This window comes from Salvia hispanica, chromosome 3 (assembly GCF_029641045.1).
Source record: "Salvia hispanica isolate PSC_SH4W2 chromosome 3, Shi_PSC_v1, whole genome shotgun sequence".
Classification (NCBI taxonomy): Eukaryota; Viridiplantae; Streptophyta; class Magnoliopsida; order Lamiales; family Lamiaceae; genus Salvia; species Salvia hispanica.
The window spans coordinates 26,054,903-26,069,801 of record NC_142694.1 but is presented as its reverse complement, the minus strand read 5'-3'; the positions used below and the strand labels follow the sequence as shown (position 1 = coordinate 26,069,801).

The following is a 14,899-nucleotide window of genomic DNA, read 5'->3' as shown; positions in this document are numbered from 1 at the left end:
GATTGAGGCGCTTAATTATCATCCAATATACAAACATTGATTGATCAAATTAAACATACAGACAGTGATGTAGCTGCACTCACAAAGCCACAATTGAAGGAGAGATGGCAGAATTAGCAAGCTTTCATAACATGATGAGAGTAGTATTACATATGATATGCAATAAAACTCCTCTTGAGATCACACCTAAATCCTCAGTATTTACTTTTGATCATGTGACCCTTCAACTTCATCATTATGTATCTCACCATTCTTAGAAGCTTCTCGAATATTCTGCGAATCTAATGTTTTGTTAAACTTGATAATTTGCTCTTCAGTTTTTGGCTCCTCCAACACTACAATTTGAGTTAGCACAGTTTCTTGAAGCTTCTGCTTTATGTTCATTTTCTCCCCATTTTTGTACTTAACGTAGAGCCCCATCTGAATCAACCCGAAGCTGAAACCAAGCACATTTGGAATCTACACAAACACAAAAAAAAAAAAACAATTAATCATATATTACATTTTAGAAAAATAAAACCAATGTATATTCATATACTATGAACTTACTGCAACGTTGTAATCTTTGATTAAAAGGCCATAGAAAAACCACATGACGGCGCTAAGTGTAAGGAATAGTGATAGTAGAAATGGCATGTATTCAACACTCTTAGTTTGTATCACCTTTCTCTGCAAACATCAATTTATACAAACTCATCAGATTAATTTTATAATTTCATATATATTATATATATATAGTAATTAACAAATGAATTTAATATGCTGACCAGAATGCACAATGGGGCAACGAACACACACAAGGAGAACACCAGACAGATCCAACCAACCACCATGGCACGTTGCGATGGCTTCACCAAAAAAATAGTCGACGCAACGATGAATCCAAACCCACAAATTATTAGAAGCACAATCATCTTTAGGGTTTGTACCTGCATTTTAATTATAACCTTTTGGTTTAATTATAGGAGAGATTAGAAGAAAAAGATGTTTTGCAGTGTGTGTGTGTGCGCGCACGCGCATGTTTAATTAATTAGAATTACGTACCCTGAGCTTCTTTGGGGCGTAGAAAAGATAGAAGCAAACGTAAATGGTCTCGATGAAACAGCCAAAGGCGTTGATGGTAAGGATAAGAGTGGCATTGGACGACTTGAGAAATGCATAGAAAATCCAAAGCATTGAGCTAAACAATGCCACAACATAAGGAATAGATTGATATCCTTCGCTTGTTTTCTTCTTGTAGATTGCATAGAATGTTGGACTGTATCAATTTAACCATTAATCAATATTCAACATAATAATCAGTCACAAATAATAACAATTGTTGTCTATTGAACTTACATTGGAGAAAGAAACACCATGAACGACACAATGTTACCTGCAAAATGTTATAAAGTGAAATAAATAATCCAATTAATTACACAAGATAGTACGTACGTAGTAATAATAAATGTATGCATGTGTGTAAATTTAATGGCTTTTCTGACATAATTATATAAAATACAAAGGTTATTAGTGTTTACCAAGTAGTCCAAATGCCAAAGCCCATTGCCCTGAGAAATCTGCCATCTCTTTCTTGAAATTTTTGGGATTAATTTCAACTTAAGCTCAAAATAGATTTTGAGTTTGCTTATTAGCTTGTGGACAATACTGAATCCTTAGACAACCTATTTATATACATAGAAATCATGGGACACCTGTGCTAAAGTTTCAAAGCTTAGCCAAAAGGAAAAAAAAAAATCTCAGTTTTGATTTAATTTTAGAATAAAGAACTAGTGATAAATTCTGTAGAGAAAAGCAACTTTTTTGTGCAGATATTATAATTTTATCGTAACAATTAGATATTTAGATGAATCAAATTATAAAAGGGAATCTATCCTTGAATGTGTTCTCCGATTCAGCAAAAACCCAATCGATAATTGTGAATTATTTTAAATTATAAAATCAGTAGTAATCAAGTGGTAGGCGTCGTTTTGCTACTAAATTTGAAGATCATCTAGTGTTACAGGAATTTTGCTTTAAAGAAGTATATATTTATTACAGATATGTTTTAATATAAGCTAATCTTGTTATAGTGGTTTAATTATGTCATTTGATTAGATTTTTTATTTATTTTTTGCTGGCAATTGAAATTCGTTTTTTAGTTTTTATTTCAATTTTACATTCATCAGATAGTAAACAAAACAACAATTTACTTTCTCTATTCATTAAAGACTTTCAAACCTTCCAAATTAACATTTTTTTTTTGAGATGTCTAATTTTCCCTTCCAAACTCACCCATGATGTAAATTTCATTCTATTCCAAACTTGGTAGTGAATGCATGTTTGAGTTTGTTGTCAACTCAAATTCAACTTTACAATTGACTGAACATAAATATTTAAATTTAACTTTTGGGTGATCAATTATGCAATCCATTTTAAGAATCTAACTGATTAATTTTTAAATCACTCCAAAAAAATCTCAAATTATTTAGTGTTTCGGAAACACTTTGGCTTGCACCAACACATATGATCCAAGAAACAACAAATTATGGTACTACGTCATCAAATACTTTTTATTAATCGAAAAAGGCTCGAACCGGCAAATGGCGAGCAAAGGTTTATGCTAAGTGGTCAAAAGCCAAATTGCAAAAAAGTGAAATAGAGAGTACAAAAATTGTAGTATTTCATTTTGTCAGTGAATTAAAACTTTACCTGAATGAAAAGAATTCAGTCTTAATTTCTTAATTAATATGACCAGTCATTTTGACATTTACATTTTCAAATGAATAGTAAATTAAGATATGTACCACTCCCAAGGGAAAAAAAGGAAAAAAAGTGAGTAAAACGTGTGCCAGTTAATAGGGTGGAAATTATACCTTCGTATTTCAAAGTTCCAACATTTGCGATAGTGATGCATTATTTCGATTATAGCCAGTTTTTTTTTTTTACTTTTTATTTTTAAAGTTTTAGCATTTCTCACCTTCGAAAAAATCGATTTTAGCTTTCCTTAAAACTAATTTTCTGTCTCACGTCCTTAACAGAAATAACAATAACCTATTTAATTAAATATATTAGAAGGGTTAATAGTACTACTATAAATTGAAAATTACGTATCGTTAGTAATTTAATGGAGTATTACCTAGTTTGCTAAATTCGTAAAAAAAATGTAAGAACTATTCAGATCAAATCATGCTTTTTTTTTCTTTTGGCTCTGCCAATTTTATGGGTAGGTTAGCTATGTTTGCCACTTCGAATATAGTCAAAATATAAATATATAGAAATTAAATTGCTAAAGAAAAAAAAGGGAATATTTTCCATTTCTGGATATCTCAACCTTTGGGAAAAAGTTGTGGCGCCCAATTCAATTCCAAATATGCCCCTAAATAATTGGGGCATAAGGTTGAATCTCAATCCCAAAGGCTCCCTCACATCCTGGCAGTGGCGGATCCAGGATTCATAAACGGAGGGGGCGAAATATATTTTAGTAGGTTGGTTTAGGGCGAGATTGACAATTTTTTTCAATTTTCGGAGTGACGTCGGGGCAAACAGAGGGGGCGGACATGGTAATTTTACGTTCCGATAAGAGGAAATTAGTCGCACGGAGGGGTCCTGCCCCCCTAGATCCGCCACTGCTGATCCTGGTCTAACGAGATATCTGAGAGGATGTAAATCAAGTATTCAACAGCTTACTAGGGGAGGTTACGTTACCCTCCATGCCTATGATGGGCATGAGAAGCTCACACTATAGGCTGCGAGACTCGAACCAACTGAGTACACACCTAAAACGATTTTTTCTTTAGCACTATGTTTCATAATTCGTAGGGAATGGTCTTAAAGTTTTACTGAATTTAAGCGACGAAAGGTGAATAAACAATTTCCTTCCTTTTAAATTTATGTAATAGCATTATGGGGAACGCGAATTCATTAGTTTTATTACTTTGTTTTATTAATTGCAATTTACAAATTAGAGTAAAGAATTGGCATGCTCAATTAATTGTAAACCAACAGTTTGTAAATTGGATGGAATTGTGGGTGTAAATCTATAGAAAATATTAATTGGTTTCTAAAAAACGTACACCAAACTATGTAGTCACAAATAGAACTTCTATACAGGAGTAACTTATTTTTAAGGGTATATATTATATAATGGTAACTAATGTATAAAACTTTATTCCAAAGAATTGCTTAAACTAATAAAAAATATCTCTGGCCAATAAATCACACATAGAAACTAAGTAATCACTTATGAATTCATACAACTTAGTTTAGTTCCATTTTGATATACGGAATATATATTAATATACAATTCATTTATTTGCTAAAACTATTAAATTCGACGATTAGGCTTGATTTTTTTTTTCAAACTAGCTAGATCAAATCAAACCAAATCATAACCCCAAAACAAACCAATTATTTCCAATTTTCCAATTCCTTGAAATTGATTATTTCATTTCCTGAGAAAAGCCACGACAATCTGTAGCATTGCGACGCCTACACTACACCACTACAGACTATAGTGTACAGTTTAATATTATAGAAACTGATTTGACACTAAACAAAAAATGTTAAGTACATTTGCAGGTATTTCAAAGAATACTTTATTCATTCAGGTATCTACAGTCGACTCTATTATCTCATATCTGTCATGTTTTTGGCTCTTATAGACTATAGTGGAGTTTTAAATTTTAATTAAAGAAGTACTATTGGCCTCCGTCAGGCCCCACTAATAATTCAATTTAGAAAATGATTTGCACCAATCAATTTTTTAGAGGATTATTGCATTAGCGGCGAATAATTATACTATAACCAACGCATATTTTATCTTGTGAAATATTCAGCCTTAATTACATTTGGTTCATTTACGAAATTTACTCGTTAGAAATTTACAATTGATACTAGGCTGATGGATATCTAGCAAATAATAATTATAACATGACAGTTACTAGCTATTAAAAAAATGATGAGATGGACTTATTGTGGATATTCATTGATCAATAGAAATAAAATCACATATATACATTGAAATACTAAATCACCCTCAAAAGTACAACGAGGAAGGATATTATGGGTATAATAAGATTCCAGAAAAATCCAGAGTCTGTAATCATGTTAATAGATTGAACAAATAGTGGAAGTAGCACATTATCTGTTTAATGGTGTGAATCACTATATTATTGTCTTTTTCGGTGCTATAAATCATTATACTAATTATTTTGTGTTTTTTAAAATTTGATGTGAGTCCAAATTTCATTGATCAATAGTTTGATTTTCCAGAATTTGAGAAATAAAATGGAATTGTGGATAGTTTACAACAATAACTTTCTAATCAAATTCTAAGCCAAAAAAAAATTAGCGTTTTGTGACAGTTACTATTAACAATTTTCTAACTATTTTTTAGTTTCGATTAACAAAATCCAGCACATTGGGTAACACTAGAAGTATACTAACATCTAGAGCTCTATATCAATACCTACATACATATTTATATCACCCACCAGATTCCAGGAAATGGGCTTATTGTGCACGAAATTGGGAACTCATGTCAAATTCCCCGAGAGTTCATTTTTTTTATCAAGGATTAGAAATCAAAAATTTCCGTATAATTTTTGGGTATATAAGAAATTAACACCTTCTTTTCCCCTCCTTTTGTGAATTATCTAATGGTACATCCAAGTTCCAACATCTGCAGAAGTTATAAATTTAAAAGAGATAATATTTTCATAGTTTTGAGGTATAATTAAATATGAAGATAATTCTAACCTATATGTAAATTACTAATCTATCCTTATAATTCAAAATAACTAAGAATATTATAGGTGTATTAAAGCTTGCTGGAATACACTCATTTACAATAACAATAATAATACTTATGATATAGTACTATATTGCTTTAATTGGTCCTAGTATGGGTATAAGAGTATTTCATTAGTTAATTGACATACCTATAGTAATATAAAAAATTATATTGAGTTGATTAGTCTTGATTTGCTGATGAAAAGCTTGTCTCAACGTACAAATAAGTGATGGTGTATGTGTAAGGTAAGATCTTCAGTTATCAAGTAATCCTAGGCTATTATATTGCTTATGTGACGTCATTTTTTTCCTTCTTTTTTTCCATTTTGAATAATGTCCCGGTGATCCAAATCAAAATTTCTACGTAAGGAAGAAAGTTTTGTCAAGTTTTCATATAATAGGAAATTATTTGTAAATTGTAAATAATCAAAATTTCACTTTTCATATCGGTTTCCTTTATTTTTTTTTCCGTTTTGATAATTATACAATCTTGATTATTAGTATCGCATATTAATAAATATTTAAAGTGTACCGGGATAACAAAAAGGTTCTATGGTGTAGTGGTTAGCACTCTGGACTTTGAATCCAGCGACCTGGGTTCGACTCCCGGTAGGACCTTGCCTTATTTTTTGCTCCATTTTTGTAGTGTTTTTATTTGTAGACGTCCTAATTAATGGTTATGATAGTGTCATATATAAACATTTCTTTTAGATGAAATTAGCAGTTGCTAGTAAAATACGTGATCCAATTGTAAACACCAAATTAAAAATTAAATTCATGGGATGGAAACATACCACACATACCAAGTAGAAATTGACAAGATTGATAAACAGTGGGAGCTGCATGTCTTAGATTTGTGAACCAAAATTATATTACAAGAAACATGAATTGCTAACCCCCAATTTTATCTAATAGTAGCATTCAATTCGAACCATAATCCATCCCCAGGAAAATAATACCTACAACTACAAGTTAGTAGTAGTCACTAGTCACTGATTCATTCATGGAAACTCAACTTGCTTTTCAATTTTCAATTTTTATAGTAGTAATAAACAAAAATTGTCAATGGCAGAATAGAACCTTATAAGAAACATGCTCCTAAAAGAGACAGTAACTGAAGTATTACTATTGAAGGTACACACCATCAAGATAAGTAACAAAAGGGCTCTTTCAAATCAAAATGAAAGATTCAACTAAATTTCACTGATGAAGATGCTTCATGATGATGAGACTCATATCCATGTAACGTTGAGCACAATTTGTGAGACAATTAGCTTCACTGGAACTGAACTTGCTTCCGGGAGTGCCTGTGATGCATTTGTCCCAGCAAGAAGATGTAAGCTTCGAGATCATCTCACTAATCATGGCCCTTTCTTTTTCTTGCTGAAAATATTCAATATCTGAGTTTACATTTCTGTGAAGCAATCAACAAATAGCTCAAATCAAGCAAGACTGCTGTTATGCAAATTCTGGGGCACTTACTATATAAACCTTATTGCTACCATTACATAATCTTGAATGACTAACAAAGCAAGGCCTAACTTGTATGTAAATGCAATAAATTTTTCAACACAGCTTTAAATATAATGCAAGCTTCTCACAATTATCCTTAGCTATCAAACACCCAATCAAGATAAATTAACTATGATATCTATCACTATTTGTATCATGTCTAGCCGAAACATAACATAGCTACCCAATACTTCTGAAATCAAATCCTTGTGTTATCAAGATGTCAGATATCCATTCCCTAAAAATGATTTTCAATGGAATGGAACAGCTCCCCTCTAAGACAGAACATTTGAATTTTAGCATTGGTGATTGAAAATGGATATAGAACTGAAGTTATTCAATAAACTTATGGACTTACAGCTAGAAGGTTCTGCAACTCAGGGGAATTCAATGCCGAAGGATCCATCGAAAAATTACTCGAGTGTGTTGGTGGGAGAAGATTTAATTTTGTGAATTCGAAATGAAATCAAAACCCTAACAGAGCCTAAAACCCCTCTTCCATCAAACGTCAAAACTCGGAACTAATATGGGCTTGGGCCCATATATATTATTATGCGGTATCACGCCCAAGTCCATAAGGATCAATTGTAATATGCCCTACATTAGTTTATATTTCACTTGATACAAGAAAAATGTTTGAATTTGAAATTAAGTTTTTATTTCAAACTTTATCATTTAAATAATTATTTTAAATTATACTCCGTACATATTTATTAAATTAGGTACTACATTCCAAACACACACCGCATATGTGCACACACATAGTAGAAACACAAAAAAAAAACATTACACACACGTACAACACATTGCACACGACATACACTGCACACCGAATACACACGATACACTCTGAACAGACAAATTCAAAATATACGGAGAAATAACATAAAGTTACAAAACATTATAAATAAAAAATACTACTATCGATTAAACTGAAAAGGAATGATTCGATCATGCGAATGAAAGTTACCTAACAGAATAACGATGAGTATAATACACGTATCATTGTCCAAGAATGTAATGTACCACACACGTGATGGGATATGATGACAATTTTGGGAAGATGTACCAAAAACCATCAACAGTGAACATGATTCATCGCAGTTATTGAGCAAATAATGTGATCAATGGAGTAACATGTGAAGATAGTATTTAGCTTGTAAAGATACTAACAGAGTCATTACAGTAGTACAATTAATGGACACGTATCAACTTTTAACAAATAAAATTTGCTGAAATCAATTCAAATTTTAGTCACTCTGCCCTCGTAAAATGTTTAATAAGTTCCATGAAGATAGAACTTGCATGGATGGATTGTTTAAAAAAGTTCTAACATAGTTAAATCCCACAAGTAAAAAATCATAGATAAAATCCTTACATGGATTAAATATTAAGAAATTTAGATATAAATTTGATTAAACTATTACATATATCTACTTGTTACTGTGTAATTAATTCCAACACTTCGGCCTAAATTTGATAAATTATTATAGTAATCAAAATGGGGCACCAATTTTGTACTACCAAATAAACCACAAGCCTATTAGCTATATGTTTGCTTTTTCGTCACCCGTGAGCAGACTTTATGACTTTTTTTAGGAACAATAGAAAATGTTGCAAACAAAAGTAACATCTTCTCCATGAAGCAAAGCACATATCCATTACCATTTCAATTTTCAAGTCAATTCCCCTCTTCAACTATTTCTGCTTTTTAGGTTTTCTTACCTTTTCACTATAAAAGTTTTAGCCTTTTATATTATATTTAATTCATTCAACTCTCTAATTTTCAAAATAAACCAACGAAATTAAACATAACATGTCCCTCTTTTTAGTGGATCTCACGTTCTCACCTAATTAAAGAGGCCCAACAGTGAACTTTAGATGTCAGATATCCATAATAATCAAAGTGATTGAAAATAAAGCTAATCATGTCAAATTATAACTCCATGCACTAGAACTAGCTAATTGTACTGCTACTATATTAAATAAAATAATTAATTTGGCAAATTAATCATTTATAGAAATTAATTAGTTTGTGTAATTGTGTCTGCTATAACAAATTAAATAAATTATTCTATAGTTTGTTTTCCTTGCGCTGATATATCAATTTGGAATATTGATTATGAAAATGTCATTTAAATTAAAAAAAAATTATTTTTTGAATATTTTTTTAACATTCACCAATTTATTTTCCTCTTTTAAATTCGCAAGTCAATAATATATAGTATTTCCTCATTTTCGTATCGCCAACCGGAGTGATTTATTTTGTAATGACTATGCATTGCATTTATATGATAAAACCTCTCTATGTTTATTATTTTACCTAAAGTTTACATGTTAATCGCGTTCAAGAGATCAAGCACTAGTTTAGTAGCCTTTCCAAAAACATCTATGGAGAGGCTAATATATATTATGAGTTGAATAGATTAAATAGTAATCCAACCTTATTAGCCACAGATAATATCTTTTTACAAGCTAAGCAAACACACTCATTATACATGGAGTATTCTTCTTCACGAAGAAAATAACGTGGGAAATTTTGGCAAATTAGATATGATATATATAGCCTAAACAACTTAAAGCACATTGAACTTTAGAGTGCCAACACAATCATTTCATATTTTAAATTCTTGAATATGTCATGCATTATAATGTTTGCTACTTTTATGGGAATAATATAAAACTTACTATTATACTATTTTTCCTTTTAAAACAATCAATATGCATGCATTATAGTACCATATGCTATTATTATTATTATTATTATTATTATTATTATTATTATTATTATTATTATTATTATTATTATTACTATTATTATTATTATTATTATTGATTTTGAGTAATTGGACGTTAATTCATAAATCATGAATTTAATATGTAATTCAGCTTAGCCTCGTAATCCTAGAGAATATACCTTTTGGAATAAGCAGAAATCTTAATAATCAAGCCATTAACATAATGAGCAGAAAATGAAAAAAAGAGGGGAAAAAGGGAAGGAACCGCATAATCTTTTTCTTAAACACACAGCTGCCTAAAGAGAAAAAGAGCATAGAAGAAAAAGTTAGCCGCAGCAACTATAAAAAACCCTCCATGCAATGCAAGTCAACTACCCTCACACACAATCTATCTCCAAGCCATGGACAAATTCAACTTCATCAGAGATGGAGCAAGCAAGCTTCCTCCCGGCTTCCGCTTCCAGCCCACCGATCAAGAGATCGTCTTCCAGTACTTGGCCCGTAAGATCTTCTCCTCTCCTCTCCCCGCCTCCGTCATCCCAGAACTCGACGTCTTCGCCTTCCATCCCTCCAACCTACCAGGTTTCCTATTTTTCACCAATTTTTTTTATATAATTATATTTTGAGTTTTTGAAGCTTATTCAAAATTTTCATGTTCAGGTGATTCGGAGAGGGATAGGTATTTCTTTGCGAGAAGGGAGCTTGATCTTCGAAGCAGTGGTGGTAGAGGCTGCGGTGGTTTTTGGAAGGTGGCGGGTTTGGATAAACGGATCGTGTGCTCGAAAAGGACTCCTATAATTGGGATTAGGAGGACCCTAGTGTTCTACCAGGGGAAGCATCCGCGAGCCGTCCGTACGGATTGGTTCGTGCATGTGTACTGCATTGTCTTGTCCGAAAACATCAGATGTAATATCCACCACAAGAGACTGTCTCAGGTGACCTATAGTTAGACGTTGTCTTAGAATCATATTATTTCGCAAAAACACTGCTATCATCAGTTGGCATCGCAAAACATATCAGATTTTGACTTAATATCAGGGTCTGATATGTTTTGTGAGGTGAACTGATATTATTGTATCAATGAACTGAATCAGCATTCCTATTTTAACAAATTTCTAATGGAACCACTCCCTAATCTGAATATTTTTGTAACATGTTTATCACTTGCTTGTGTTGCTGCAGGGTGCTCAGAAACAAATAGGGAAATGGGTTTTGTGCCATGTTTTCATGAAGAGGAGTAGTATGAAAGATAATGGTTTGCAGCAGAGATGTGACCATTTTGAGATGAGTGATGCGGATTCATGCTCGTCCTCTTCCTCGTCGTCCTCCTCAGATTTGAGTGTTCTCAGTGAGGTCTCATCAACTACTGTTGACAGTGAAACCACCCCTTGATGTTTAATGATCTCATTAGAATTTATTTATATTCATTGTATGCATCAAAAATTAATAAATAGCTTTGCTCAACATAGCTCCTTGTGTTTATGCTTCAGTGAGACGAACAAATTAAGTCAACTTGTACACGACCTAATTGCTTAAAAAGTTGGTACATTTTGTGAAGGAATAGTCAGATAGAGCGAGGTTGTATAAGCAGCAAGCAAGGCATATGCTTCTCTTGCTTTATCATGTAAAGAAAATCTCTTTTGAGAAGAACATGTGCTACCTTGTTAGCAGAAGCAGATTTCTTTTGCTCTTTTTCTTTTCTCAAAAAGGGAGTGGAGTTAGGCTAAAATGCAACACAAATTATCGCCATGCTTCTTGACATGAAGCATCACAACAAGTGATGCATCCTACACTTGTGGGAGTTTTTAGGAACATGGCCTTTATATTTTTCAGACTTATCCAAAAATATTACTAGTATCTAATTACCTTATATACTCTCCCACTTTCATAAAATATAAGATACTACTATAGTATAATCAATGGCGGTGGAAATCACCTGATCAACACCAAACTATTACCAAACAATAGCTTCACATTCTCCCTTACAATGCTGCTCCTAATATCACTCTTATTTATCACCCATCCCTCCTTTGTTAAAACCGCGCCCGGTCCCGGGCCCGCGCCAACACTCGCCCTGGGGGGCGAGTGGCGCCTTCTGCACGAGAGCATCGGCATTTCAGCCATGCACATGCAGCTTCTCAAGAACAACAAAGTGGTCATGTTCGACCGGACCGACTTCGGCCCCTCCAACATCTCCCTCCCGGACGGCAGGTGCCGGGACGACCCCAACGACAAGGTGCTCACAACCGACTGCACCGCGCACTCCATCCTCTACGACGTCCACTCGAATTCATTCCGCGCCTTGACCGTCCAGACCGACACGTGGTGCTCGTCGGGCGCGGTCCTAGCCAACGGGACGCTAGTCCAGACGGGCGGATTCAACGACGGCGACCACGCGGTGCGCACGATAGCCGCGTGCGGCGTCGAGAGCTCCTGCGACTGGGCGGAGTTCCCCCACGCGCTGAGCGAGCGGCGGTGGTACGCGTCGAACCAGATCCTCCCCGACGGCCGGATCATCATTGTCGGCGGCAGAGCGCAGTACAACTACGAGTTCTACCCCGGCGATTCGAGATCGATTAAATTAGATTTTCTCCGGCAGACGAAGGATGGCTACGAGAACAATCTGTATCCGTTTCTGCACTTGCTTCCAGATGGAAACCTCTTCATCTTCGCCAACAGGCAATCGATCGTTTTGGATTACAAGCAGGATCGCGTGGTGAGGCAGTTTCCCGCCATCACTGGCGGAGACTCTAGAAACTACCCGAGCACGGGATCGTCTGTTTTGTTGCCGCTGGATGAGAATATCACTCCGGTGGCGGCGGAGGTCATGATCTGCGGCGGCTCGTCGCACAACGCGTTCCAGCTGGCAGCAAAGGGGACGTTCCTCCGCGCTGCCACCACGTGCGGCCGCCTCAGGTAATAGAAATTCATGGGCTTCCATTTTAAAACTAACTTACCACCCGGAATTCACATTAAATGTCTCAAATTTTCTTATTTAGATTATCTTGAATGTATACACATTTCAAGTTCACTATTATTAATAAGTGGTCTACATATTCCACCAACTCATTCTACTCAAAATTATTAAGTATTTTATTCGTCCCTAAAAATTTGTCACAAATTTCCATTTCCATCCGTTTCACAAAATTTCTCACTCTTCACTTTTTTATCATTTTTAATAGTGGATCCAGCATTCCACTAACTCAATCTTACTTGCATTTTAAAAATATGACTCACGTCCATTAAATTTTTCAACCCACTTTCCGTTACATTTTTAAAATTCTTGCCCAACCAAAATGTGACAAAATTTAAGGGACGGAGGGAGTATAAAACTATAGTATATAGTCCACATGCTACTAATTTTAGCCGCTCACTTTTCTTCGCAAAGTCAAACAATTTGTTGAAACTCACACCAGCATATATGAGACATTTAATGGTTACTTACGATTATTATAAAATCAATAGTAAATGTAGATCTACATTCTATTGACTTTTTCATCCACTTTCTTTCATAATGTCAAACAATTTTTAAAAACCTGCATTGGTCGAATATGAGATATTTCATGGCGATCGAGGGAGTATACTGTATATATAATCGAATGTGGAATAGTTATATTTATTATTTTGTTTTTCTTGCCTAACATCAGGGTGACCGACGACCAGCCGGTTTGGGAGATGGAGAAGATGCCGAGCGCGCGCGTGATGAGCGACATGCTTCTGCTCCCCAGCGGCGACGTGATCATAATCAACGGCGCGAGATCGGGCGCGGCGGGGTGGGAATCGGGGAGGAATCCGGTCACGACTCCGCACATCTACAAACCCAACGCTCCCGCCGGTAAAAGATTCTCATCCGCGGCGGCGTCCCCGCGGCCGCGGATGTACCACTCGACGGCGATCCTCCTCGCCGACGGGAGGGTCCTGGTCGGCGGCAGCAATCCTCACATATACTACAACTTCACCGGCGTCGACTTCCCGACGGATCTGAGCCTGGAGGCGTTCTCGCCGCCGTACCTGTCGCCGGAGCTGGATCCGGTGAGGCCGCGGATCGTGAGAGTGAGCGGGGGGGTGGGATACAACGCGTCGTTCACGGTGACGTTCAGGGTGGCGGAGTTTTTGGAGGCGGAGGCGGTGTCGGTGAGGTTAATGGCGCCGCCGTTCAACACGCACTCGTTCTCGATGAGTCAGAGGATGGTGGTGTTGAGGGGGGTTGCGGTGTGGTGCTTGGGATTGGAGACGTATGAGTTTGCGGCGTTGGGGCCGACGGCGCCAGAGATCGCGCCGCCGGGGTATTACGTGTTGTTCGTAGTGCATGCTCGAGTTCCGAGCTCTGGGATGTGGGTTCAGATTCAGTGATATGTATATGTATACTAATTTGGTTTTCAAATATGGAGTATATGCAAATTCAACAATTTTGTTGGCTTTAATGGGCTTCGGAGTTCGTCATTATAACGTGGGATATGAATTGAAGCATCAACCATATAATAAGTGGTGACACGCCAGAGATGCTCCACAAACCACAAACGACGAGCATGAGTATTTTTTACTTGTACCACTATACTATAAAGATATAAACATAAAATTTAAAATTAAATATATAAACATAAAATTTATATGCGTCAATAATTTTAAATACTCCCCCCCTTCCCTGAAAATTTGCCACTTATTTCCATTTTCTTCCGTCCCTAATTAAAATTTGTCACCTTTCACTTTACCATTTTTGGGTAGTTGACCACATATTCCACTAACCCATTCCCGCTCACATTTTATTATAAAACTAATATATAAAAGTAGGATTCACATGCCACTAGCTTTTTCTACCCACTTTCTATTACTCCCTCCATCCCCAATTAATTGTCACTCTTTGACCGGACACGAGT

At 35.2% G+C, this 14,899-nt stretch overlaps 4 protein-coding genes and 1 non-coding gene across 5 annotated transcripts; 3 read left to right on the top strand and 2 right to left on the bottom strand.

Moving 5' to 3' along the window:
- Nucleotides 1-43: 43 nt before the first annotated feature.
- On the bottom strand, nt 44-1,614 carry LOC125217133 (bidirectional sugar transporter SWEET13-like). The gene is made up of 6 exons (XM_048118964.2): nt 1,521-1,614; nt 1,339-1,375; nt 1,045-1,258; nt 768-929; nt 550-669; nt 44-459 (listed from the first exon to the last, which is right to left on the bottom strand). The coding sequence occupies exons 1-6, from the start codon at nt 1,564-1,566 to the stop codon at nt 202-204; spliced, it is 837 nt and encodes a 278-aa protein (XP_047974921.1). The 5' UTR covers nt 1,567-1,614; the 3' UTR covers nt 44-201.
- A 4,704-nt stretch (nt 1,615-6,318) lies between these two features.
- Nucleotides 6,319-6,390, top strand: TRNAQ-UUG (transfer RNA glutamine (anticodon UUG)). Its single transcript has one exon. It is a non-coding gene; the product is annotated as a tRNA-Gln (tRNA).
- A 398-nt stretch (nt 6,391-6,788) lies between these two features.
- Nucleotides 6,789-7,785, bottom strand: LOC125216475 (mitochondrial import inner membrane translocase subunit TIM8-like). The gene is made up of 2 exons (XM_048118189.2): nt 7,643-7,785; nt 6,789-7,155 (listed from the first exon to the last, which is right to left on the bottom strand). Exons 1-2 carry the CDS (start codon nt 7,688-7,690, stop codon nt 6,973-6,975), a joined length of 231 nt encoding a protein of 76 aa, XP_047974146.1. The 5' UTR covers nt 7,691-7,785; the 3' UTR covers nt 6,789-6,972.
- A 2,618-nt stretch (nt 7,786-10,403) lies between these two features.
- Nucleotides 10,404-11,486, top strand: LOC125212976 (NAC domain-containing protein 83-like). Its single transcript, XM_048113298.2, has 3 exons — nt 10,404-10,604; nt 10,683-10,957; nt 11,205-11,486. Exons 1-3 carry the CDS (start codon nt 10,424-10,426, stop codon nt 11,412-11,414), a joined length of 666 nt encoding a protein of 221 aa, XP_047969255.1. The 5' UTR covers nt 10,404-10,423; the 3' UTR covers nt 11,415-11,486.
- A 446-nt stretch (nt 11,487-11,932) lies between these two features.
- On the top strand, nt 11,933-14,446 carry LOC125209674 (glyoxal oxidase-related protein). The gene is made up of 2 exons (XM_048109262.2): nt 11,933-12,938; nt 13,670-14,446. The coding sequence occupies exons 1-2, from the start codon at nt 12,010-12,012 to the stop codon at nt 14,373-14,375; spliced, it is 1,635 nt and encodes a 544-aa protein (XP_047965219.1). The 5' UTR covers nt 11,933-12,009; the 3' UTR covers nt 14,376-14,446.
- Nucleotides 14,447-14,899: the final 453 nt, after the last annotated feature.